General features: G+C 44.4%; 2 protein-coding genes across 8 annotated transcripts in view; one reads left to right on the top strand and one right to left on the bottom strand.

Annotated features, from left to right (window-relative positions):
- The window catches only part of LOC308588109 (uncharacterized protein), a 336,103-nt gene that overhangs the window by 294,042 nt on the left and 14,122 nt on the right, over window positions 1-27,939 (bottom strand). The gene's annotated exons all lie outside the window — the stretch shown is intronic.
- MYBL2 (MYB proto-oncogene like 2) lies at window positions 18-23,080 on the top strand. Of its 2 annotated transcripts, none has more exons than XM_081195158.1 (14): window positions 18-256; window positions 3,120-3,207; window positions 4,019-4,087; window positions 4,282-4,374; window positions 5,659-5,879; window positions 6,188-6,344; window positions 6,970-7,242; window positions 9,067-9,444; window positions 10,083-10,222; window positions 10,606-10,705; window positions 11,677-11,790; window positions 13,004-13,120; window positions 17,513-17,641; window positions 19,908-23,080. In XM_081195158.1, exons 1-14 carry the CDS (start codon window positions 237-239, stop codon window positions 20,034-20,036), a joined length of 2,028 nt encoding a protein of 675 aa, XP_081051284.1. In that variant the 5' UTR covers window positions 18-236; the 3' UTR covers window positions 20,037-23,080. The 2 variants fall into 2 exon arrangements, with proteins under 2 accessions (XP_081051284.1, XP_081051283.1); XM_081195157.1 differs by having other exon boundaries at window positions 19-256; window positions 17,492-17,641.

Here is a 27,939-nt window from a genome sequence, read left to right as displayed (position 1 = left end):
CGGAGTTGGCGCGAGATAGGAAAGTGCTTTTCGGAGTCCCGGGCGGGCGCGAGCCACGGAGCTGCAGCAGTAGCAGCAGCCTGGCTTGCGCGCGCTATTCAGAGGGGGTCCTTTAGCGGCATCCGTCCCCCCATCCCCCTCCAAGTTCTGGTAGCCTTTTCTGTTCTTTTGGACGTTTCATTTTATTATTATTTTTGGCCATCGCATGATTTGAACGCAGAGGGGAAAAAGGCAGGATGTCTCGCAGGGCTCGCTGGTGAGTTGCATTTGAGGCGGGGGGCGGGAAAAGAGAATATTGCAGCTGTTTTTGGAGGCATAGTTTAGGATGGGTTGGAAAGGTGGTGGGAAATCCGTTCCCCGCCTGTTTTCTTTTCCTTTCTCTCCTCCCCCCCTCCCTCCCCCCACCAACTGATTGACTCACCGTCCACGGTAGTGGAGCATGCACAGGGATAGATCTGTAAAATTATATCGCGAATGATTTATTTGCGGCGATCTGAAAGGGAGAAAGCTGCTTAAAGCTGCTTTAAAGGTGCTTAAAATGGCCCGCGTGAATTTGCAAGGGCGGGGAGAGGAACTTGGCTCTTTTTTGCGCCAAGCGGTGCGGGAGGGAGAAAGGAAGAGCGTCACTCTGCTTTCCCTAGTGATCTATTTTGTCCTTTTTTCATCATCATTATTAGTATTAAGCTGATCCTTTTGCAAGGAAGAGCAGTTCGGTTATGAAAGTGATCGTGGGCCACAGTCTGGAGCGGGACCCCCCCCCCCATCTTGTTTAGAGGCCTTCTGGTGCTAAAAGCAAGGAGAGGAACTGATAACGAGCTGGCAAAGACTTGAATTGGGATTGCCTGGCTGGTGGACCTAATGGTTGTTAGATGAGGACTGTCAGGTCCAGCTACCAGGTGGGGGTAGTTGGGAAAGCTGTGAAAAATCATGGCTTATGGCTGCATCCTAAACTCACTTTACTGGGCGGTAGGCCCCACTGAATTCAATAGCGCTTACTTCTGAGTAGACACACTGTATCTGTGAGGAGACTACTGGGAATGTTCTGGCCATTTAGGTTGCTGTGAGTTTGAGAAACTGAGGGAGGCAGTGGAAGACAGGAGTGCCTGGTGTGCTCTGGTCCATGGAGTCACGAACGACTAAACAACAACAACAATGATGTGTGAAAGGCAGCATGGCATTACTTATATTATTTGGTGTTGCGTTTATAGCTCACATTTTCCCCAAGGTGTTTAAAATGGTGTGCATGGATCTCCCCTTTCCCTGTTGAGCCGCACAGCCAGTTACCTGTGAGGTGCATTAGGTTGGGAGACCAACCATCATGGTTGAGGGGGAATTTGGACCCTGGTCTAGTCTAACACTCTAAATAAGCACTGCACATGTAAGTGGCCTAGATGCCTGCTTTTGGGCCAAACTAGGGATGTGGAAGGACACGGATGGTGCTGTGGGTTAAACCACAGAGCCTAGGACTTGCCGATCAGAAGGTTGGCGGTTCGAATCCCGGTGACGGGGTGAGCTCCCGTTGCTCGGTCCCTGCTCCTGCCAACCTAGCAGTTCGAAAGCACGTCAAAGTGCAAGTAGATAAATAGGTACCGCTCCGGCGGGAAGGTAAACGGAGTTTCCGTGTGCTGCTCTGGTTCGCCAGAAGCGGCTTAGTCATGCTGGCCACATGACCCGGAAGCGGCCAATAAAGCGAGATGAGCGCCACAACCACAGAGTAGGTCACGACTGGACCTAATGGTCAGGGGTCCCTTTACCTTAGGGATGTGGAACCTGTGGCCCAAGGACGTGGGTTGGCCTCCAGTTCCCATAAACCCAGCCAGCGAGGCCAATGGTCAGGAGTGAGGGAGTTGTAGCCCAACAACATCTGAGGGTCTTGGACTTACTAGCCTAAGCCGCTTTGCCCACTAGGAATATTTGTGCAGGGATCTTTTTGAATCCTTCCATAAAAATATTCATGAATATTCTAACTGGCTGAGAGATTGGATGAGGTTTTTACCTAGCCCTAGTGGTGTTGTTTTAATTTAGTTTATTTGGTTGGGTGTATATCTCACTTGATCTTGAGGACTTGGGCGAGTCATATAGTGACTTGGTGAGTCATACGGTGACTGTTCTACCAAAACTCTGGCTACCAAAAATCTGTTGGAATAACAATGTCTTGTGCTTTGGTAAGCCTCCAGAGAGAGACAATCCAAAGATGAGGACAGCAGCTGGATTTGCAAATGGAATCAGTGGTTTTGAAATAACATATAAAATTATATATGGAGCCTTCTCCCCCACTGCTTGTTCTTCTCTGTTTCTTAACCTTTTATTTCCGTCTAAAGCTGCAGTTCTGAACTCTCCTTACTTTCTAGTAAGTCCCACTAAATGTCTTATGAGGGCACATGCTTAAGGCCACTTATTTTTATTTAATTTATTGAAGTGTTTGTAATCCGTCCTTTCCATAAAGGTACAAAAGTTACAGTAAAAACAGTCAAAAACATCAGTACTGATTGGGTTAAAAGGGGAAATTCATATTGCAGTGGCCTGTCCAAACAATAGTACAGTTTTCAGAAGTTACCTAAAAGCAGGCCTGGGTGGTTACTGCTGAAGGATTGATAGCTCAGACACTTAATCTCAGGGTACTGGATTCGAGCCCCATGTTGGGCAAAAAGATTCCTGCATTGTAGGGGTTGGACCAACTCTACAATTCTATAGTTCTGTGATTCTGCTGGTAGCAAATTCCATAGGGCAGGGCCTGCCACACTAAAGCCTCAACCCCAGTGAAGTTCAGCTGAACCTCATGGGTGCAGAAGATCTTGGAGATTGAGGTAGAGCATAAGGAGTCCGGTCCTTAAACTACTTTGTCCCCAAGTTGTTTAGGACTTTGTGAATTACCACAAGTGCATTGAACCTGGCCCTGTAGCAAACCAGCAGATGCATGCTCATGTTCACAATGAAGGAAGTTTAAGTATTTGTTTTTATCTACCTATCTTTCTCCTTTGTATTGTTTCAATGGGTTCTGAGGTATAGGCTGGAGATTCTAGTGGTAGAATATGGGTGGGGGGGTAATTAAAAATCTGTAAAGCAAGATACTTACATGCTCTCTTTTCCCATTTGCTGTTAAATTTTGTTTGCAATAGTGAAGAGCAAGATCAACTGCATTACCAAGATTCAGATGCATCTGAACGGCGGGATAACAGATGCAAAGTCAAGTGGTCACGTGAAGAGGTATGTCTTGTGTAGATTGTGTTGAGGAAAGTAGGGGGTGTGGCCTTGGGGAGCTTAGCTGAATGGAAAACGCTTTGCTGACATGCAGTATGTGCTACTTTGAAAATCCTTACAGAAGTCCTTGTATACGCATCCAATAAAGAAATAAAATGGGAAATGGAATGCATAATTTGCCTATTCCAGCCATGTTCCCCTCTTCTCTCCTGCTGCTTTCCCTACTTTCATGAGGACTAGAAACTTGCTTTTAAATGCAAACAAACCCAGACATTCTCCGGAGGCCAAAGTTCTGTGCTTAAAGTATTGCATGCCAAATTGTTGGAATACATATAGCATTACTTGTCCCAAATTGGCCAAACAGAGTGGGAAAAAATATCAACCAATGGACTTGTGTGTATGTGTGTATCTTGTTAAAGACCGGGCTTTTATTACCATCTTAGCTATTGTGCCATGAGGAGAGGCTCCTGGAGCAACTGCGAAATAGGCATTCTGTCCCTGACAAATAAGATGGAGCTACCCAGTTCGTCCTGCTTTCCGCTATAGCACCCTGCTGCTTCAGAGTGCAACACAAGATCTAATTTCTAGCTAGCAGCTCTGTTTTCTGGGTGGCACATAGAAGTAGCTGGAATGCTGTGTTGAAGGTCAAACCTCTATTCCTTTCCTTGCTGTGCTGTATCTCATGATGTCATGGTGTCACAACTTCTGTTTTGGTAAATTCTGTTATATTGTTCCTGAAATACATAACTTAGGTAATGAAACAACATACTGTATATGTTACTTGTGTGCCAAAGCTGATGGCTTTGCTTTTTTGCAGGATGAGCTCTTGAATTCACTGGTGACACAGTTTGGACATGACTGGAAGTTCCTAGCAAGTCAGTTTCCTGTAAGTGGAGTTTTTCAACAGAGTGGAAGGTTTTGCTGGTAGGGTGTTTTGGAGCAGAGAGGGGTATGGCAGAGTTGCAAAAGATCAAGCTGCTAGTTAAAAAAAATATATCTTTGCCTAATACTTTTGGTTTCTCTTTATGCCTGCCTTATCAATCTTCACTTTAGCATGTACTTATTTACGTTTGCTCATAGAACCGCACTGAGCAGCAGTGTCAATATCGCTGGCTTCGGGTGCTAAACCCTGTCCTGGTTAAAGGCCCTTGGACTAAACAAGAAGATCAGAAGGTAACTATTTCTCAACATGTATCTCTTATAGTTGAAGAAATTGGAATTCCATCTTGCAGGTAGAATCTCTCTAGAATCCCAGTATTTTAAAGATTCTGCAGTAGTGGCTGCCGCTCTTCATCTATCAAATACAGGGTCTATTTTGTCCGTGGTACAGATTCCTAACCCTAGCAGCTTTCTGGTAATACTCTGATTTGATTCTTAAATATCCTCCTTAAAAACGCACAGAGCACCATGCTGTCTTAACTCTACACCATCAGCTGCTATCCTAAGCTTGCAGTCCTGTGTGCTTTTACGAGGGAGTAAGTTTCTGCGAAATAGGCTTGCACCTTTAGTAACTTGGTAACGTTTGTTTGTACACTCCATGCAGCCATTGCACTGTCCTTAGGATAAGGTAATTCTGGTTGCTCGGTAGAAATCGAACACGAGTTACCTTACGCTAATGGATGTTAAATTGGGCAATTGTGAAACAGCAATGTATTAATAGGGTAGCAAGCAAAGAAACTCATATTATTGTCTCAGTGTAACTGTTGAGCGGCGCTGCGGTGTGGGATGGTGAGATCTACACCCCACCTCCCGCAATTCAATGGCTGCGTGGAGCCTACACACACACAACTACACACATTGGATATTCTCAACCCAGTCGGGAGCTCTGCTTTTGCAAGCTACCCAGGTTTATTGAGAGAGCCGTTTGCATGTAATTGTACATGCACAAGCTCCCTGCAGCTATTCAGTTGAATCCTACACTCTTGCACTGAACTCAGAAGAATTTTTCTTCTGGGTAGAATCATAGAATGATAGAGTTGAACATATGCACAGTGAAGAGGGATGCAGGTGGTGCTGTGTTCTTAACCACTGAGCCTTTTGGGCTTGCTGATCAGAAGGTTGGTGGTTCGAATCCCCACAATGGGGTGGGCTCCCATTGCTCTGTCCCAGCTCCTGCCAACCTAGCAGTTCAAAAGCACGCCAGTGCAAGTAGATAAATAGGTACTGCTGCGGCGGGAAGGTAAATTGAGTTTCTGTGTGCACTGGCTTCCGTCACAGTATTTCGCTGTGCCAGAAGCGGTTTAGTCATGCTGGCCACATGACCTGGAAAACTGTCTATGGACAAATGCTGGCTCCTTCAGCCTGAAAGCAAGATGAGCACCGCAACCCCATAGTCGCCTTTGACTGGACTTAACAGTCCAGGGGTCCTTTCCCTTTTCCCTTTCATGCACAGTGAGGATGGAGTCTGCCACCGTGATCACACAGTGATTAACAATTCGTCCTTTCCCCCCTTATGAGGTCACTGAATTAGTGAAGAAGTACGGCACAAAGCAATGGACGCTCATAGCCAAGCACTTGAAAGGCCGGCTGGGCAAGCAGTGTAGAGAACGCTGGCACAACCACCTGAACCCGGAGGTGAAAAAGTCATCGTGGACAGAGGAAGAAGACCGTATCATTTGTGAGGCTCACAAGGTTTTGGGGAACCGCTGGGCTGAAATTGCGAAGTTGCTTCCTGGGAGGTAGGTTCCTTACGGACCTTTGCATTCTTCTGTCCCATACTGGGATGGATCTATCAAACAAGAAAATGGAGGAGGTTGGTGGGTAGCCATCTGCTTTGCATGCAGAAGATCCCAAGTTCAACCCCTGGTGCCGGGAGAAAGCCCTGTCTAGCACTCTGGAGAGTCACTGCCAATCAGTGTAGACATTATTAACCTAGATGGACCAATCAATGGTCTGACTTGGCCCAAGGCAGCTTCGTCTGTTCCTAGGATGCTTCTCCTCTTGTGATTCACTTTTCAATGATGTGTGTGCGCTTTCTGCTTTACAGGACAGATAATGCTGTGAAAAACCACTGGAATTCCACAATCAAAAGGAAGGTGGAGACAGGAGGCTTTCTTAGCGAAGCAAAAGACTCTAAGCCCCTCTATCTCCTGGTGGAGGTGGAAGGAAAGGAAAGCCAAACTGCACAAGAAGTCGAAAGCCAGGTATTGCAAAGCATTTTTATGTCTCTGAAAACTTTATTAAACAAAGAATATATTTAGGCAAACTTCCAGGTGATAGTGTCACAATATTCTATATGGCCTTAAATTAATCTGCCTTTTCTTTGGTACGTTGGAATAAGGTTGCAAACTTCGGTTTTACATTTGTAAAGCATCTTGCAAAATCCACTCATTCTTTTATTCAGGGATCCAAACGGCAGATGAAATCAGGAGTTTTCTTTGTAGCCAAGATGCTGGTTTTGGAATCAATGAAGGCAGAACTGTTTGCATCATAACTGCTCAACTTCTTCTCATTTGCATTTTGTAATCCAACAGGAGTTGGCACCGAAGCTTCAAAATAAATCTTTAACAACATAATCCTCATATATCAAGAACTGGTCTGTGGGGTTAGGGCTGCAGCCTCATTTAGATGCTTCGGAAATGTTTCATGACTTTGTGCTTTTACTGTGAAGGGTGTGATTTAGCACTGCCGAATACTGTTTTGGACATTGGCTCCTGATTTTAGTACCTGATTTTGCAGCCTTGGTGCTCTTTGAGTGCAGCCGTGTACTTGATTTGCTTTTATTGTTGTTGTGTAGTAGTCACACAAATCCTCGTTTGCTTTCCACAGCAAACCTTGTTGACAGACTGGCCTGTTCAGGCCTTGGAAATAAAGCAGGAGGTAGCCATGGATGAAGAATCTGTTGGCCTGCCAAAGCTGCCTCCTGAGCAACTCCCAGAAAGCCTGGCGGACGACAGTATCGCGGGAGCATCAGAAAACACAGCGCCTGACAGTGACCTGAAGGAAGGATCATCTCAGTACACATGGGTGGTTGAAGCAGGCAGTTATTTGTGCACCTCTACGGCCCCAGCTATTACAGAAGCTCTGGACATGATTGAATCTGTAAGAAGTGGATTGATGTCTATTTCCGTAGTACGGTCAGGGATGAGGACTTTGCATGTAGGCTTTGCTCATCATAGGCTCTTTTGAGCTATGATCATAATCACCATCAAGTTTATTTGTACACTGGTACCTCTGGTTATTAACTTAATTCATTCCGGAGGTCCGTTCTTAACCTGAAGCTGTTCTTAACCTGAGGTACCACTTTAGCTAATGGGGCCTCCTGCTGCCGCCGCCACGTGATTTCTGTTCTCATCCTGAGGTAAAATTCTTAACCCAAGGTACTACTTCCAGGTTAGCAGAGTCTGTAACCTGAGGTGTTTGTAACCTGAGATACCACTGTATGCCACTTCTTGGTAGAGCCATGCTCAAAGCAGCTCACAGCAACATGCAGAATAAAATATAATGACGTTTCAAGATAATGCTCTATCAGTGGTTCCCTATTATCGAAGTGCTGTTTTTAGCAAATGCCAAGCCTTGGACCCCCTACTTTTGAAAATTTTGATACCTCTGTGGTAGTTTTTGTTACATGAATGGTGCCGTGAAACCCCTGGGTGGGTTACGCAGACCCCCAATTGGGAACCACTGCTCTAACAGCTACAACACAATTTAACACCAATATCAATAGGGCCAACAAACATCTCAAGTTAATCACCCGCCCTGTGGAACACCCTCCCACCAGATGTCAAAGAGAAAAACAATTACCAGACTTTTAGAAGACATCTGAAGACAGCTCTGTTTAGGGAAGCTTTTAATGTTTAATGTATTTTAATATTCTGTTGGAAGCCACCCAGAGTGGCTGGGGAAACCCAGTCAGATGGGCGGGGTATAAATAAATTAATAATAATAATAATATTATATCATCACTGTAACAGTGACTAACTATAAAATACAAAGCATCCAAATAGCAGCACAAACAATCCCCTCCCCACCTTATCGGCAGGGAATTGGCACAGTAAGGGTGGTCGTAGTTGAGGTGTGAAAAAACCATGCTTGGTGCAGCAAAAGAGAATTTTCTTCCCTTTTCATGAATGTGGAGCCATCCATTGATGCTGAATGGGGTGGCAGGTTCAGGGCAGACAAAAGTGAGGACTTCTTCACACAGCACATAGTTAAACTATTGAGTTTTTTTTCCATGGCATGGGGCGATAGCTACTATAGAGGCGGGTTAGGCAAATTCATGGAGGATAAAGTCTATCAATGTCTACTAGTCATGGTGGCTCGATGCTACTTCCAATCTCAGAAGCGGCTGGGGAACACGTGCAGGAGGTTGGTGCTGCATTCATGTCCTGCATGCAGGCCTTCCATAAGCCTTCTGTTGGCCACTGTGGGGAACAGAATGGTTATTGGATATCCGTTTGGTCTGATCCAGCAGGGATCCTTTAATGTTCTTGGAAGCACTTTCACTCCCTCCAGTTTACTACTGGTGTTTAGTATTTGTGACTGAGACAATTTTAAACTGTCCTGCCATTATATGTAAAACGAAACCCAGCTATGCTGCATTTTTTTTGCAGTGTTGGGTATTGATTTTTCAAGCAAAGTTTGTAGAGGATTGTGGCACAGGTTTTTTGCACTTAAGTTCCCATTCAAATCAAGAGGACTTAAGTTAGACGGTAAGTTAGCTTTTCTGCATGGATTTGAATGGGTGAAAATAACTTGCTCCTTATCTAAGGCCTAAGGTTCCAGTACGTAGCTTGTGCATTTGGTATGCATTGTAATTGCTCAAACCTACTTGTGCCAAGTTATTCTGCCACCCATTCTGCCCTGCCACATTCTTTGTCTGCAGTTTTATCCTCCCAAACCTTCTGACCTTTCCTGTTCTGGCAGGACCCAGATGGTTGGTGTGATCTGTTTCAATTTGACCTCCCTGACTACCTGTCTACAAGTAACAGCAGCAGCCCAGATAGGCAAACATCCCTCAAGCCCTCCTCCACCTCGCAGAACGTGACAGAGTACCGTTTGGATGGCCACACCATTTCGGACCTGAGCAAAGGCAGCAAGGGCGAGCTCATCCCCATCTCCCCTTGCACGGACATGAGCTTTGGTACACCGCCTTCTGTGCTTAAGCGGCAGAAGAAGAGGAAAGTCGCACTCTCGCCTGTTCCAGAAGGGTGGACCAGTGGCAACCTCTCTTTCCAGGACTCCTGCAACAGCATGACGCCCAAGAGCACCCCTGTCAAGACGCTGCCATTCTCCCCCTCCCAGGTATGGAGGTGCAAAGAGTGGGCAGCAAGAGTGAGTCAGTGGCCGCCTTCATGCATGAAATTTTATCTTCTGCAAATCACCCTTTTATTCTTGAGTGATGTCCTCCCATTTATTAATGGTTCACTGGAGCTCACATGGCTTTTATATGGAGATTGCTCACTTGAGTTGGTAAAATCAATGGGACCCAGACAGAAACACAAAATTTGCTTTAGAGCCTGCTTTCTTATAGTATTTTTTTTAAAAGTCATGTTAGATACTCTTCTTACACTTCCATATTTAAGTATACAGCTTGGAAGACCTTTATCCAAGAAAGATCAGGGTGTCTTGGTCGCATGACTTTTGTCAGAGATAACACAGACTGCTTTAGACCCTCACTCTCCAGACATATTTTACAGGTCTTGGACCTACTTGACCACAGATTCAGCCACTTGTGGTGGAGGAAGGCACAGCCTCCCATGCTTCCTTATGGCCAGGTGTTTACAACATGGAAAACTGTCCTTGGTCATATTATACTGAAAATGTAAAATCCAGGGCTCAGGAATCGCCACTCAAAGCTGAAATAGATTTGAAAACCAATCCGTTACTTAATCCAATTCAGCTGATGTGTGTCAACTCTTCTAATTTCCTTTCTTTGGCAGTTCCTGAATTTTTGGACCAAGCAAGATACTCTTGACCTTGAGAACCCATCTTTAACTTCCACTCCTGTGTGCAGCCAGAAAGTGATAGTGACTACCCCGCTACATAGAGACAAGACACCGTTGCTTCAGAAAAACTCGGTGTAAGTATTTTCTTCCCCTCATTCTCACTCCAGCATGTATCCTGTAGGCTTAACGGATATGTCTGGGCCTAGTGTTCAGTGTTTGGAGCACCTAATCCTACAGTGACACCAGTGAAGCTACAGTGTTGTGGTCTTGGGCATGAGGGACCACTGTGCGTTCCATGCAAATCCCACTGACCTTCCTTCAAGGAAGAGCATGTGAGCTGGTATTTTTTAATTGTTTGGATATCTGTTTATATTGCTTGTATGCTTCCCAGTAACAGTGTTGTCTGGGTAGCTTACAATCAAGGAGGAATTAGAATACAACAGTTAAATCGACAAGTTACGAAATCTATAAGACCTAAAAATTCCCGCAGCAAACCTCTCCTCTTCTGTGCTTTCAGATTTGTGACACCTGATCAGAAGTACATCACGGACAATACACCTCATACACCCACACCTTTCAAGAATGCTCTGGAGAAGTACGGACCAATTAGGCCTTTGGTATGTCTCTCTCTCTTTCTCTCTCTCTCTCTCTCTCTCTCTCTCTCTCTCTCTCTCTGTGTGTGTGTGTGTGTGTATAGCTGTATAGCTGTTTTGTGGGTCCTACCTGTATTGCATTCCATTGTGCTACTGCTGGGACCGCAGTGCTATACGTAATTCTGGACCAAGTCCCCCATCTTAAGCAAAAACACCAAGCCAGCATTCAGCAGAAAAATCCGTACATTAGTATAGAATGAAATGATGCTTCACATGAAAATTAAAAGATTAGCAGATTTCTAGACTGTAGGCTAGATTCAACCTGTCAGGTTTTTTGGCCTGTGAGATGGTGTTCTGCTTATCTGAACAATGTTGGTTTTTTAATAGTTTAACAAAGTAGGTACAAAACAGCAGCTTTCAGTTTCATTACGGCTCTCAGCAAGCCCAAGCACTTTAAGGCTGGCATTTTATTGTATTTTTCTCTATTAAGGAATCATGTGATTTCCTTATTTTTAGATGTTGTCTTTTCCCTAAATGGCTATGGATGCCATATCAGTCAAGCTGTGTAATAAGGTTAAGGGGACTTGATCTTGCCACCTTTTTTTGGTTCTTCGTAAGGAGGATAAATATCCGGAGGCTATTGTGCTCCAATAGTTCAGACGCAGTTTTTCAGACGCACAGCTCTTCCCTCAAAGCTGCATGCTGGGCTTTGCCGCTGTCTTTGAGCATGTAGGTGTTCTTGGGGAAACATTAGTCCTAAGAGAAGTGTGCCATGTGAGTCCTTCCAGGTCAGGTTAGCTAAGAGCCAGTTTAGAGACACAGACTTTTGTGCACTACCAGAAAGAGCCTTTATCTATGATGGAGATCTGCACAGTGGCTACGAAACAATTTTATGTTCTTGGCCTGTGCTACACATGTACTGGTCACAAATATTGTTCATGATGGAAAGTCTGGAAGTGCAACTTTTTCTCTTCCTCCTGCATCCCTAACGCCAGCCTCAAACGCCTAACCTAGAAGAAGATTTGAAAGAAGTACTACGGAGCGAGGCTGGTATTGAGCTGATCATAGAAGATGATGTGAAGCCAGAGAGACAGAAGAGGAAACAGGGTGTAAGTATATTGTACAAGTATGATCTGCAAGAAAACGGTGCAGTGTGGAGTGCTTCCCTTTAGGTTTTATCCCCTGCTCATCAAACCTTCAGTCGGCATTCAGTGCCCATTGAGCAGGTTAACTCCTCATTGAGGTGTTTTTACCAGGAGTAGGTGGGTTCCTCTCAAGGGCGATATAGTTTCTAAATACTTTTGGTACTTCTGCAAACTGCAGAGTTGCTGCAAGCCTTCTGAGAGCTCCCTCTTGCGTGTGCATAGAGCCATTCGGGCTACATGAGGACCAGTACTGGATAAGTGAGATAACTGCTCAAGTATGTAAGAGCAGGCTATGTCATTGGGACCATTAGGGTTCTGCAGGAATTTGATGCATCCAGAATCCTAAGCATTTGCTAACAGTGTTGGCTGCACCCCCCCCCCAAAAAAAAAAGTGTGCTGCAGCATCTTTAAAAACTGGTAATAAGACATTCATTGTGGACCACAGCAGATTCTCTTTCCCAGGCTCTAAAAGGATGCAATTCTTCCTCAGTTTATATTTGTCTACAAGCATGATATTTTGTCTATAGGCATTGCAGCTAGCAAATCCAGGGTATGGTTTGAAGCCAGCTCTGTACTTCCCCGGTGCTGCAGTCATAACAGCCAATGCATGTATGTTGTCTGCCAGTTTGTACATCATTATGGTGAAAGGCTATAGCTCAGTGGTAGAGCACCACTGATTTTCACGCAGAAGGGCCCACGTTTAATCACTCACATATCTACGTAAGGCATGAAGAGATTCCTGTCTGAAACTCTGGAGAGCCACCGCCACACAGTCTGGGCTGGGGAACCTGTGGCCCTCTGGATGTTGCCAGATTACAACTCCCATCATTCTCAATGAGCATGGTCAACGGTCAGGGATGATGGGAGTTGTGGTCCAGCAGCATCTGGAGGGCGGAAGGTTCCTCACCCCTGGTGTAGACAGTCCTACATTAGATGAACCAGTTGTCTGACTTTATAGAAGGCAGATTCCTTTGTTTCTATGTAACTGCAGAGATAGTAGTATGGAGTCTTCCTGACAGCTGTCAAGTGTGCTCAAATGAATTCGTTCTCCATAACTTACTGGTGCCCCATGAAGCTTTCCCTTTGTTCTAAAATTAGTATACAATGCTACTTCATCCCCAAATTGTTGCCTACTGTTTATTGTTGGGACTTAAATATTCTTTTCTTGTCTTTCCAGATGCACAGGAGTCCCATTAAGAAGGTCAGGAAATCTCTAGCCCTTGACATTGTGGATGAAGACTTGAAGCTGACAGTTTCCACCACGGCCAAACCTGTTTGTTTCAAAAGATCTCAGGTGAGTCGTAATCAGATGGGTGGTGGTGATAGTGGGGAGTAGATTTAGTAACTAGAAACTCTATAAGATCATTTTTAAAAACCACAAGTATCTGGTCCTCATTGTTCTGAATAAAAAAGCTTGGAACAGGCCAAACTATGAGACTTGGGACAAATATCTCACAGGCGTTTGTGTTACCTTTGCCAGAATGCAACCACAGTGGACTGCAGGTTTCATCAGAGAAGTGGATGCTTCCTTCCCACAAAATACGAGATTGCCATTTTGATTGGAAAGAGGGTTAAGTCCCCCATTCTGCACCAGCGCTACCTGAATCAATTCTGCCCTCCACCTTCAGGTGCATTTCAGTGAGGAACAAACTAGACAAGGCACTTTTGCTGTGTCTTGTCTAGTTTGGCTTTTGGATGCCTCCATATTTTTTTTGTGGCAATGGATATGCACTGAGGCAGGCCATAGCTCAGTGGTAGTGCATTTGAATACAAAATGTCTTAAGTTGAATTCCTTGCAGTTAGTCAGAGAAAAAACATCTGCTGGAGATTTTCAAGAGCAGCTTCAAGTCAAAGTAGGCCGTACTGGGCTTTGATTGCCCAAAAGTGTGGACCAGTGGGCACATTTTGAATTTCGAGACAGTAGTGAGGGTGCCAACCAAAAAATGGCTGCCTTGGGGACATGACATAACACAGAATTAAGAGAGTACAGTCATTATTGTTCCTCCTTTTCTGGATTGTGGAAAGTACAACTGTGAATGAACGAATGAACTTTGTTATGGTCACAGACCAGCATAAGGAGTACAATTGTGAAAGGCACAAGAACCCTGTTTTCTCTAATGTGAATCCTAAACCAAAGTGAATTCTTAAAGAGGGCCTGGTCTTTAGCTTCTGCACAGTCTATTGCAGAGTTTTCACAACATAGATTTGCCCACACTTATTCACAGAAAAGAAGTTCTAGGGAGTACCTGATCTCAGATGACCCTACCACAGGAACACCGCATTCTGGTTGCTAGGGGAAAAGAAAGGGCAAACACTGGAGATTCCAAGGATTACTAAAAAAAATCAGCCAGAAGCAAGGAAAGTGCAGTAAAGGGGAGGTGGAAACAGCAGCTCATTAGGACCCCAGGGATTTCTACCACCAAACAACTTGCTTATCAATCGCAGCTTTGACTTCGCTGACAGGTGGGAGCAGCCAGGCTGACTCATTTCAGAGACATTTGCTTAGTGCATTGCAAGTGCCTTCAGTACTAGAATCTGGGAATTTAAATGAACGGTTTCCTTGTGAGGCAACCTATGGTGGCACTCATTTCTGCAGGTGGCATGTTAGTGACTTGCCTGTTCACGCTAATGAATTGCCTTGGAACTCTAGGTTTGTTTTTAACCGAGACAAATCCCATATGGCTTTTAAAAACAATTGCTGAATGTTTGACCCTCATTAATTCTGATACAATAATCAATGTTTGCTTGCTAACGGGGTGCACTTGTGCAGCAGTACAAACCGGCAGGCTACAGCTTTTCCTGTGCATGCTGTAAAATGGTTAACCTCTGTAGAGTTGGAGCAAAGGTACATTTGGCCCTTGCTGCTTTTAGCAACCATGCCGTGGCAGTCTGCCAATGAGAGGCTCAGGTTGTTGCAAGTAAAAAGGGTGGTAAAAATCTGCTGGGCGATTGGCTCATAAGAAGTGGGGAAATGGGGGGAAATAAAATAAGATGAAACAAGTCTAGGAATGGTGTTGAAAAAAAGGACACTTTGGAAGTTGATAAAGCCAACCCGTTTCCTTGTGACATGTTTATAGTGGAACCTTGGTTCTTGAACTTAAGCCATTCTGGGAGTCCATTCGATTCCTGAAACTATTCGAAAACCAAGGCACGGCTTCTGATTGGCTGCAGGAGCTTCGTGCACTCAAGCGGAAGCCGAGTCAGATGTTTGGCTTCCGAAAAATGTTCACAAACTGTGATACATACTTCTGGGTTTGCAGTGTCCGGGAGCCGATTTGTTGCACAACTAAGCAGTTCGGGAACCAAGGTATCACTGTATTACGTTAACATCTATAGTAAGGGGCAGCTAATATGATGCTGCCAAAGAATTGATGCTTTTGAATTATGGTGCTGGTGGAGACTCTTGAGAGTCCTATGGACTGCAAGAAGATCAAACCTATCCATTCTGAAGGAAATCAGCCCTGAGTGCTCACTGGAAGGACAGGTTGTGAAGCTGAGGCGCCAATACTTTGGCCACCTCATGAGAAGAGAAGACTTCCTGGAAAAGACCCGGATGTTGGGAAAGATGGAGGGCACAAGGAGAAGGGGACGCAGAGGATGAGATGGTTGGACAGTGTTCTCGAAGCTACCAGCATGAGTCTGACCAAACTGCGGGAGGCAGTGGAAGACAGGAGTGCCTGGCATGCTCTGGTCCATGGGGTCACGAAGAGTCGGACCCGACTAAACAACAAGAACAACAAATATGATGCCTTCCAGGTCTTTTGAACTACAATTCACATTATTCCTGATCATTGGCCATTTTGGCTGGGGCTGATAGGAGTCTGGAGTCCAGCAACATCTGCAGCGTGTTGTGTTGGCTACCTCTGATGAATCCATATGCATTGTTGCCCAACTGTGCCCTTAGGTGGAACTTGTTTTGTGTGCTTCTGATTTGAGTATATATGCGTGTTTTCTCATAAATACATATCCCATTGAGTTCAGTTATATTTAATCCTGGTTGTGTGCTTAAGCATTATATTTTAAACATCTTCAGAAGCATACTGCACATTTCATACAAACAGGGATTGGAATCTTGCATTTGTACCACTTAAGACCAAGTAGGACATTTTATATTTAATGCTCCCTTGTCATCGAAAACACTTCGCATATAACTTCTAGGTTGGTGAGTCAGATTTTTTTTAAAAAAATATTGCTCTCTCCACCCCCAAATAAGATGAACTCTGAAGTGTTGCAGTGCAATACACCCTTTCATTTGTGTAACATTTACACAAATGTTGACTTTCACATTTATGATTCTTGGAGGATGGGAGACCTGGCTGCTCCAGCTTGTTCATGAATTCACTGGGTAGACTTGGGCAGCAGGCCTGTTAACAGAATCCTGAGATACTTAAAAAACCCCCCCAAAAACCACACCCAGCTTATTAGGGTCAGCTGTCAGTCATAGGATAGTGAGCTGGCAAAGGCAGGTGTAGTGGTTAGCATGTTGGAGTTGCATGACTTTAGCCCTGTGCAGAATTACCTGGGAATATGCTCCATCGAACACAGTACTCCTGATTGTACAAGTTAAACTTCTTAAAACACTGAGATTTAACAAAAGCACTTTAGCCTGCTGAATTGCAACCTTTAGCTTTTAATTAAAATGGAAGCAACCTTGCAAATAAGTGTTGGCATTTAAATTGCAAGCACGTTTCAGGAACCCCATCCAAGGACAGTATTCTGCTCAATTATTTTCCTCCCGATTTCCACTGTAAAACTTGAAAACCTTGTTTTTCGCCTTGTTCACTTGCCGGAGAAAGAAAGGTCTGTCCGTTATCCTGGTGCTCCGGCAGATGATGTTGCTCCTGCTCTGAAAACATCCTGGAGCTTCAGGTTCCTATGGCCACCATTTCTCTTCTACCCACACCACTGTTCACACGACACACTACATGGAGTGGGAGGAGTCTGTGAGGGTTCACACTGCCTCTCCTGGGCTTACTAAGGGGCTGTATAAGAGCCAGGCTCAAGTCCAGTCAACACAGACAGCACAATTTGCTAAGATACCCAGCTTCTAACCTGCCAAAAATGTTCCACACGCATTGTGACGAGAAAGTTGAAACCATTGGGAGTCCTTAGAAGCTATTGTTTTCTGTGGCCAGCAAGCAACCCTATCTCTTACCCTTCCATCATGATGTAAATGGTTGTGGGTTTTTTGGGGGGGAACCTGCCCTTGTTCTATGACTCATTTGTGCAGCGATTGGAACAATATGCATGATACTGTTATCCATCAGACGTGTTGCCTAACCTCCTTGCCAGCAGGTGTCCATGACAATTAACTGTGGAGTAACGCCAAAGGTTGAGTTTTTCCATTATTCCACAGTAATAGTTAGAGTTTCTTAGTCACGGAGACCTATTGCCGAATATGATGCTAGACTGCACAGCATTAGGCTATCAGGCTTATTGCTCTGATCGCTGCCCCAGTGATTGATTGCAAAGTCCTCTTTTTCGCTAGGAAGCTTGCACCGTGACAGAAAGATAAGAGAAACTTGATTACATTAAATATTTGCTTCTTTGCCCGCCGCCGCCTCCTTTTTCTAAAAAGAGGACTTGGGAGGGAAATGAAGCAGGTTAATCTCAGCAATGCCATTGGTTGTATGTAACTTTCGTTTTTCCTTTTGGTTGATTGCAGTCTGTGAACTTCCTTCCGCAGTCCCTAAACCTCTCTTTGTCAAGCAGCAGGAATGACAGCAGCTTGCTCAACAGGGGGTTTGTGCATGTGAAGGCAGAGAAGGCCCCGTCTTCCAAGAGAATCCAAAGCAAATTCAGACCACCTCCTCTGGTAAGCACAGTCCATTGGGGAAACTTTGCAGGTGCCACAGTTATGGGGTTTTGAGAGACTTGCAGTACCAGAACCTGCCATCTCCATGAGCTTTGTGAATGTTGTGCCTTGCTCAAGTGCCAGGCAACATGGTTGTATGCCTGTTAATGATTTTGCATTTCTTAAATGAATTAAGGTCCATTGTGGAGTTTATGAAGAGTTGTGATGGTAAATTTTTCCATCATTTGACTAGAGTTTGCTTAGTCACTATTTCCCATATTGTTGTGTACAAGCTTAAAACAAAATCACTTATGGAGGGTGGTGTTCAACGAACCTTTACTCAGAGTAGACTCACTGAAATTTGAGCCCAGAATCTAGGTTATAAATAAGTGGGCCGAGTTTTTAAAACGAAATTCTGTTGATAAAGAATCAAGTGGGGTTGGGGAGAGAGAGAGAGATTATCCTCCAGTCCCAGGTTCCATCAATATTATCTACCATGGTATTTTGTGTGAGCCTTCTTCTAACCTTGCTGAAAAGTTGTTTTCTTGAATTGATGGGCATAGAAGCTGCTTAAAAGTTTGTGGTGAGGCACCTGAAATTTCACAGCAAATCGATAACCTGTAGCCCCAATTGTGACACTAACTCCAGCAGTGTGAGTCTTCGGGTTCCCTGCTTTTTGGAGTGGTGCCACTGGGGTTAACCACAGATAACCACTGCCAGATGCAATTGTGGTTGTCATTCTGCGAATGTGGTTAGCCCAGTCTCCTGACTGACTTATTTTTAATGGTCTTGAGATTTTCAGTCATTAATCTTTCCTGGCATTGCTACAGCAGTTAATGCATAATATTCAGGGAATGGGTCTTAGGAATGTAGGAAGTTGCCTTATATCCATTTATTCCTTTTATCGGAGGGTCCTTTTTAGCTGGAGATGTTTGGGGCTGAATTTGGGACCTCAGCCTGTTAAGAGTATGCACTTGAACACTGCTTGCCCCCTCCTGCTTCCCTATCCCAACTCTCACCCTGTGCAATACTTGAGTAAGCTGTACAACTCCTTGCCTGGCAGGCTATGCCTCTGAAAATATGATCCAAAATGAGTGAACTTCCTTCTTTGAAGAAATCGTGCAGTTTGTTCGGAATTCAGGATTGCTTTGCATAATTCAGATTTTGTGTGTGTGTGTGTGTGTGTGCGCGCGCGTAAAGTATGCAGCCTTATAACAACAAAGAGCCTGCTTTGGAGACAGCGAAGGAAGAGATACAGCACTGGCGTCTAAAATCATGCCTTTGGTGGGGTGGGCAAGTGAATGTGCCTATTGGGACTTGGGCTCCCAGGAAACACATAATTAGGGCTATCAATACAGGGCAATGAATCCAATAAAGCAGTTCCATTAACGTAAGAATTTCAGTTTGCATAGCATAACTTGTGCATCCCTATTGCCCTACCTTGATCTGTTCTGCAAGGCTGCTGGAACTCCCAGAACAGTTAAAACTATGGAATTGCTTCCCACTGGAGGCAGTGATACCCATGGAATTGTATGGCTTTACAAGAGGATTAGAGAAATTCATAGAGGTCAAGTCTATTGGTGGCTATGTTCGGCCTCCGCTGCCAGAGGCACTATGCCTCTGAATACCAGCTGCTGCGAATTGCAGGTGGGCAGAGTGTCCTTGCTCACAGGCTTCCCACAGGCATCTGGTTGGCCATAGTGGGAACAGGATGCTGGACTAGATGGGTCACTGGCCTGATCCAGCAGACTCTTATGTTCTTATAGGATTTAGGGGGCATGTGGGGAGAGGAGATGGAGGGGAAGCTCCATGTGCAGTGAAAAGCCCTTGCAGCGTTTCCCAAACTTGGGCCTCCAGCTGTTTTTGGACTACAGTTCCCATCATCCCTGACCACTGGTCCTGCTAGTTAGGAATGATAGGAGTTGTAGTCCAACAACAGCTGGAGACCAAACTTTGGGAAACCCTGCTCTAACAAAACTACCTAATGCTGGATACAGCCATGGGACAGTATACATTACATGGCTTAAACCCACTGAAACCTTTCAAGTAAATTCACCCCCCCCCCAAAAAAAAAATAATACTAGTACTCTATGCATTTAAGTTATTTGTAGCACATCAATGGTCAGTGAGAATTTGGGGGACTCATTCTCAACTTCTTGCAAAAGCTTCCCTATGGGTTCACCTGAGCCAATTCTGACTCCTGAGTGAGAGGCTAATTTACAAAACTGCATCAAGAAGCTTTCCCCAAAAGTGTGCTTGCTTGCTTATTTTCTCTTCTCTTCCTTAGATGTCCAGTGCTTGGAAAACAGTGGCTTGTGGTGGTTCTAAAGACCAGCTGATCATGCAAGACAAAGCTCGACAGGTCTTGGGCGTGTTGAAACAGAACCACACATCACGAACATTAATCTTATCTTGAAGAACTCTTGTAAACTCCTGTAGCCATGGGTGGAGGGAGGGAGAGGAAGAGAACCGAACCTGGAATGGCATTCTCATACTAGCTCCTTCTTTGTGACTCCTGAGCTCTACCATAGATGTCCTTGTTTTGATTTATTGCTCTAAATTCTGGGTTCTAAGCATGATATAGAAAACAATGTTCAGAAAAGAATTTTATTTTTAAGTTTGGCAACAGCCCTGCATTAATTGAGCTGAGACATTCTCACTTCCCTTGAGAAACCTCTACCTCCCTTTTCATTTTGATAAAAAAGAATCAGTTGGTTTGCAAAGAGGGACATAAGAGAAGTGAATCAATTCCTGGGGAAGAGAAAGCCCTGGACTTCTGGATTTGGTTTTGCCTTCTTTGAGATTCTTCATGTGTAATTATGCTTAAAGTCCCTGCCCATTCCACCTGGCTCTTTTGGAACTTTTGTCTGATGGTAACGGGCAAAGGGATTGAGATGGAAGGAAGAAGAACTGCTAGCAGTTGGAAATGTCTGCAATATGCTCTTTAGATTGGACAAACTCTGTGAACTGGGATGTGGTCTGTTGCACTATGTAAAGGTATGCATCAAAACCTCTTCTCCAGAGTATTGCAGTCTTAAGAATATCAAAATCACTGCCTCCAAAGAGGTACACCATTGCCTCTTACCCTGATCTGCTATTTCTTGCTAGGTTGCATATGATGTTGTGGTTTGCTTCTGAGTATTTTATATTTCCAAGTCCACCAGATGGTGCTGATGCCAATCTTTTCACTCCAGCTCTGATATAAGGAAAGGTGCAGTCTGCTTGAAGCGAGCTGGTCTGCTCAGTGCTGGGAGAGTTAATCGGCTTTATCGCTTCACAACTGCTATGGTAAAAGGAGCTTTTGCAGAGATCTGTGTAAATCACACGTGAGTGAAAGTCTGGCCCATACCCCTTGAAAGAAAGCGTGTCCTAGATAAGATACGTCTCTGTCTTGCAGTACTTGTCTTCAGTCATGTTATAGATAGGTTCTTCAAAGCACTCTTACACTTTGCTTCAGATTAGTTTGATGTAATCCCTGGGAAAGCAATTCAAACAGATCTTCCCCAGTGTATCAACCTTTTCCTTTTAATGGCCTCCACTAACCAGGCCTGAGCTGAAACAAGAGAGGCCAGAGAGTAATGTGGTTCTGTGCTGTATACTCCACAGCACTTCATTGTCTGGGGCTTTGTATTCTTCCTGGGCATATCATGAGTTGTGTTGTCAGATCAATCCTGCAGAAGGAGACATTGTGAGAACTGCATTCTTAACTGAATGAGTTCTAGATGCCTAAAATGAATTGCAAATTGGTGGCCGATACCACAGATTTCCATGCTTCCCAACCATCTGATGTATGCTAACAGCCACTTCACACATTTTCATTTTTACAGCTATATAGATGAATGACAAATAAGTTAGCAAATGCCTGCATCAAACAGGTATACTAGGCAGGAAGTGGTGATTGGCTGTGGTCCCCATTGACTAACCAATGCTTGCCTTTGCATAATATGTGAAATAATCCTTGCAACCAGTGTAGTGCATTGATTTAGAGGACAATCTGGATGTAGGAAGTCTAGTTGTATAAAAAGAGCTCTGCTGGATCAAACCAAAGGCCGGTCTGGTCCAATATCCTGTATCCCATAATGGCCAATCAGATGCCTCTGGAGAGTCCACGAGTAAGATAGTTGTTTCTAAGCAACTGGACACAGGCATGGTTTCTCTGATCTTGTAGGTACCATAGCCATCATGATAAGTAGCCATTGATACCTCCCATGAATTGATCTAAAAACCCCTTAAAGTTGTCTAAATTGGTGGCCATCTTTGCATCTTGTGGAGGTGAACCCCATAGTTTAGCTATGGGATTTGTAGCTCAGCCAGAAGTGCTTGGATATTTTAAGTGTGCATCTACATCCTGCACCTTATGGTGGGTGCTTTAATGCACATGTTTGGACAAAGAAAATGGATTTGACCAATGGCTCTGCAACATGTGCTTATGGAGGGCGGCATGCTTCTCTTATCTCTCCATCGTTCAGTCTTTGAAATAGCACTTTAAGTCAACCTGTGCTGAAGAGCTTATTGGATCGCTCTGGGCAAGCAAGACCCCATTTCTCAGCCTAACCTGCCTCATCGGATGGATGTAAGACAAACAGCATGGCTCTGAATTTTTTTGGGGGGAAGGAACTGTTATGAAAGTAAGACTACTTCGTGCACAGATGTCACAGTTCGTTCCGATGTAAATGCCTGTTTGGAAAAAACAGGTGAGGTTTTCTTGGTGAATAATTAGTATTATTTTTGCTTTAAGAATTTATCTTTCTTAGAACCACTGTCATGGCTAAAACCCTAAATAAATTATCATTCATTGTAGAAAGTGAGGCCGATTTGATTTGGAGTCTGCTCTAAATTAAAAGATTATGATGAAGGTATTAAAAGCCATTTCTAATCCCATAAATCTGATTCTACCAGCGTGCCCTGCTATGTGTTTATTGCTTATTAAGGAAGATCTAGTGCTGAGCAAATTTCAGGGGAAATGAACAGAGGGAGCCTGTTAATGACAAAGACAATTAACTTTTAATTGGAAAGCTCAGACATTTCCTGTCTGAAACACATGCCTGGCCATGTTATCCCCGAGTCCTAACACCTGTAGAATAGGTTATATCATTGTGAGTCTAGGCTCTTAGCTTGTTGCACAGGAATAGTTCAGAGGAGAAGGCTGGTATATACCTTGTGGTATTCTGGGCGTGAGTTAAAATAAAAAATGGTGTGGATGTACTATAAAATTCCTGTTCTGTAAGGTGTCAGAGATCACAGGCTTACCAAGTGTGTTCAGGCTAATGAAACTGTGGGACTTGAACATTAAATAGCATCCTGGAATCTGCCCGAGAGACCTGTAAAGGTGGCTCATGGTGTGAGGGGAACAGTGTGCCTATGAAAAGTGTGCCTGATAGGCAGCACAGCCTGCTGAGGAGGAAGATGGCCTGAAAGGAATCTATTCTTAGCAATGCAGATTGTCTGTCTTGGAAGAATAAGAAGCTCCTTCATCCATATACATTCGTTGTGAAGATTCTTGCGTGTATCTAAAGCGGGGTCAGCAAACTTATTCAGCAGGGGACCAGTCCAGTGTCCCTCAGACCTTGTGGGGGGCAGAACTATATATATTTTTTTGGGGGGGAATGAACGAATTCTTATGCCCCACAAATAACCCAGAGATGCATTTTAAATAAAATCACACATCCTACTCATGTAAAAACACACAGATTCCTGGACTGTCTGCGGGCCAGATTTAGAAGGCGACTGGGCCTTCTAAAGTGGTAAGGGGTGTGACACTTGCACCTTTCAGCATCACAGGCAAAATATCCCAGGTGGTCATTGACATAATCCCTTCTGCCTGCTGGAACCATTTTGTGATCTTTAAAAGTAGCCGCTCTGTCAATGTTGCCTGTGTCTTCCCTGTGACTATCCTGCCTCTGATTCTTATCCAGTCCCCGTTAAGAAAAGAAAAAGCAACGAGAAGACACTGCAGTACTTACATTTTTAAAGGATTGTTACTGGCTGCTGTGTGCTTCCTCTGAGCTTAGTACAAGAAGCATGTGTGTTTGTCTCGTATTTTCTTTTAGGTGCAAGATACAATTCTTCCTAGCCAGAAAACAGTAGAGAGATGATGCTTGAAAATAGGTATCTGGGCTACTATTCTAGAATGCAGAACACAGGATCATAGAAACTTCCCAAGGCACATGATTGGTTTATCTAGCTCTGATTCTCCAGGATTTTTCAGACAGCCCTACCAGGAGATGGAAACTGGGACCTTCTGCATGCAAACCAAATGCTCTAATATGGAGTTACAGAACATCCTGATGAATGCAGATCACCTTCCCTTTCTGTTTTGGAGAGAGTCGAGCAGCAGTAATGCTGCGCTTGGGAGTAGGGATAATTGAGGAATTCAATCTTTGTGAATTCTTATACGAACTCACCTTATCTGGGCCTCCACTACTGAGCAGATTCGCCATGACTCATACCCGCCTTTGCATTTCCCTAAATGTTCGGATGAGCTTTTGGCTTGAAAAACATACCAGAAATTATGTTGTGAGAGAATGCATTTAGCAATACATATTGAATCATAGGATTGTATTCAACATAGTAATAAGTAAGTAGTTCTGTCTGCTTGCAATGGAACTTCCACTCCTTACATGTTCTCTAAACCTGTTCTAGGGAGCATATTTGGGGGTGGGGGGATAGAGTGCTTTTGCACTAGTGGTAATCCTTGTGCTGATCAAACAGGATAGAAGACTAACTGCCCGCAAATGCAAGTTTTCATGCAGAATTTTGAACATCATTGAATGCTGAACTGAACAGAACAGAACAGAACACATGCAAAAGTGACACTGACTGGGAGTAGACTGATCTCCCGTCCTTTTGGGGGAGAAGAATGTGCTCCTTTTCATCCATATTCTTGTAGATAGGAGAGGAAGATTGATACAGTGTCATGGACTGGAAGTAATGCTAAATCCATAGCTTAGGGTGAGTAAGCAAGCATATTTGTATTCATAGCAAAAACTGTGGCACTTCATTCCTTTCCCCGATCCTCCAGCTAACCAGAGCTAAGCCATGACTTAGTATTGCATGTCAACCTGAACTTTTGGTTTGTCTTGCTTCAGACAAACCATGGTCTGTAGCCAAGGTCTGTTCCTGGATTACTGCTTGTAGTTTGGGGGGGAACAACCCATAAGCCAGTTCTGATTTAACACTAAGCTAAACCATGGCTTACCTTCAGGTAGTGGAGGAGGAGGAATGCACCCAAGAGTTTTGCTCCAAGGACCCACATGCATATTCCTTCAAACCATACCAGGGATGGGGAACAGCCAAATCCTGAGCTCCCTTACCCTTGACAGGCCACTTTGACAAGTGGTTGCGGCTGCTCACCTGCCAGTCGCATGGCATCACAATGACCAGGTGGCACATTTTTCTTGTGCATAGTGGCTTGAGTTCCTATTGCTGCAAAGGGAAGAGTCCAGCTGATCATAGTGGGACTTGATGTCACCACTGAGAAGTGCTATTGATTGGTGCTATCGGATGTGATTGATGCTGCTTTAAGCAGGGATTGTCTCTACTACACCATGCCAGTGGGGCTTGTGAAAGTTGCCACATACAGATTTGTCAAGAACAACCAGGAGCTTCCGATTGTTCCTTTGTAGCCGTGACTTTACCTGTCCTGTACCTGGCATTATAAATGACATCAGTTGTAGGACAGGTGGATAAGGCTTGGGGAACACAACCCCATGGCCCTAATTTGACCCATGGACTGTAGGTTCTCCACTAAGTACAGGTTGACTGTACCCATGATCAAACTCCCTTGGGTAGTAGCATTGGCGCAAAGCTCACCAGCATCTCTGCTGAAGGCAGACAATATAATAAGTGCTACATACAGAATTATAACCTAGTAATAGCTTGTAAACATGTGTGGCGGGGGGTGGAGGGCGAGAGCTCTGCTCGTAGTAGATTCAGTTCAATGAAAAAGGAAAAATTGAAAAAGGAAGAATTCTGTTGCCAAAGCCGAAAGCTGGCACTCCAATGCTGGCACACTTATGCCTGTTTCAGTTCATTTCCCCTCTTCCACCCACCTCGGATGCATGCTGAACATCTTGTTATACATTTAAAATGCCTTCGATACCAAAAATATCAGAGAACGGCTCTCAAGTATTACAAAGCCTTTTTCTTTGGCTAAATTGTGAAGTGATTCTTGAATGTTATTAACGAGGTATTTCTGGTAGGAGTGGCTCTGAAAGGCCACAGTGACCTCAGCTTCCAGCTTGCATCCCTTCCATTTTATTTAGTCTGGGGCTTAAAATAATCCACACTGGCAGAATTAAAGCTGGTCTCTTGGAGTTGGCTGCTCTGTGGGTAGAGTCAGAACAACATGGTGGATTCATAGGAGCATTTGAGGTGTGTGTGATAGATGTAGGAGTGGATGGGTAAATGCTATGCATATCTATAACTCCCCCAGAGGCTTCTTAAAATAAAAATACAGGGCAGCATCCAATGAACATCCCAGAAGCAGAAGGATTTACACTTCCGCAGTGGAACTTTCCCTTCTCTCTACAACCCTCCCTCCACCCTCTCCAAATCAGTGGGAACCCTTAGAAGAGATTTAAGAGGCATGTGGGGAGGAGGAGAGGGGAGACACTATGTTGCCTAAGTGTAAAACTGCACTGACAGGGTCCATTAGTTGGATACTGCCCACAAGGTTGACTGGCTGTGTGGAGTGGACTTCTGTGTATGTAACAGGGCTTCAACACCCTCCTTTTGCCTGCCACGCTCCACACAGTGGGTTGGGAGACATCCTTGAGCAAATTTTGGGAGAAGAGAGCGCTGAGGTTTGCTTGTGCAACGTGGTGAGGCAGAATTCAATTTCATGGCATCTCTCGGTATGGCTCCCCTTTATCACATGCACAGCCCAACAAGGCAATGACTAAAATCCACCAACAACATACAAATCAATATGGCTAACCTGATCCAAAACACCCACCCACCCCACTCACACATGAAAACAAGGATCACCACAGCCAATCACAAACAACCACACCCTAGGCTAACCCCAACCTCTCTCACCACCAAAGAAACACAAGTGAATAGCAGAGAACCTGCACAAGTGACGCTGACACAAAACATCACATATATTAAGTAAAATAGAAAACATCGCCCCCACCCCCACTCACCTTTCCCCCTCCACCTCATTCCCCCTTTTCTTCCTAATGTCTCAACAAATGAAACTGATCTGTAGAAAAATGTTACTTAAATAAGAGAGAGAGAGAGAGATTGCACATACTTTTGTAAACCAAGAAAAATTTTAATAAAAAAGGGAAAAAAATATTCCATGGCATCTAAGTGCCAGTATTCTTTTATTGATTTAGAACCAAAGAATTGAAGAACTGTAGAGCTGCAAGGTACCACGAGGGTTTTCTAGTCCAACCCTCTGCAATGCTGGAAACTTGCCCAATGTGAGGCTTCAACCCATGACGCTGAGATTAAGAGTTTCATGCTCTAATAATAAGCAGAAGGCGCATTCAGAGTAGACAAATATGAGTTACATGGTACCTGCTTGACGGCTTACAGTTTGGCACATGTACCATGCAAGGCTAGTGGTTCTCCATAATCCCAATCTAACCACACCTTTAGGCCTGGCATTGGTCCCTCTGTGATAAATCCAAGGACACAAAGGGTTGGTGAGGGTGGGCTGAGCTTAATGCACATGCTTTGAGGATACCAATGACTGTTCTCCTGTGTGCTACAGTAATTTCCTAATTTCCCCTTTCAAAATTATTTAAATGAAGTCAAGCCACGCCAACCCTTTGTATTTCGAAGCAGCAGGGCTATCTGCTGTCACTACCCTGTATCCCACAAGCATCCTCTGAGGTTGCACTGCTCAACTTTTTGTTGCATGTTTCCGCTTCAGTATTATCCTCTCAGCAACCCATGTGAAATAAGATTGGACTGAGAAACTGACTTGTACAAGCCCGCCTCCCAGTGGGCTTCCTAACTGTAGTGGAAGTGTTGAGCCTCATCTGCAACATCTCAGACTTGATACTTCAGCCCAAGGGTGCAAAGCCTTCCAGATGCTGTTACTCATTATAAACCGAATTCATACCCTGCAGCAAACAGATACACAATTTATAAACGAAAACAGGAAAAATATTCTGAACACAATTACAATTCAAAACCTCTAAAAGCAGTTTTAAAGGTAAAGGTAAAGGTAAAGGGACCCCTGACCATTAGGTCCAGTCATGACTGACTCTGGGGTTGCAGGGCTCATCTGGCTTTATTGGCCGAGGGAGCCGGCATACAGCTTCCGGGTTATGTGGCCAGCATGACTAAGCCGCTTCTGGCGAACC

The sequence above is a fragment of the Podarcis bocagei genome (genome assembly GCF_964188305.1).
Source record: "Podarcis bocagei genome assembly, chromosome: 5".
In the NCBI taxonomy this organism is placed as follows: domain Eukaryota; kingdom Metazoa; phylum Chordata; class Lepidosauria; order Squamata; family Lacertidae; genus Podarcis; species Podarcis bocagei.
Note: the sequence above shows the minus strand (reverse complement) of the source record. Positions and strands in the feature narration are given on the sequence as shown.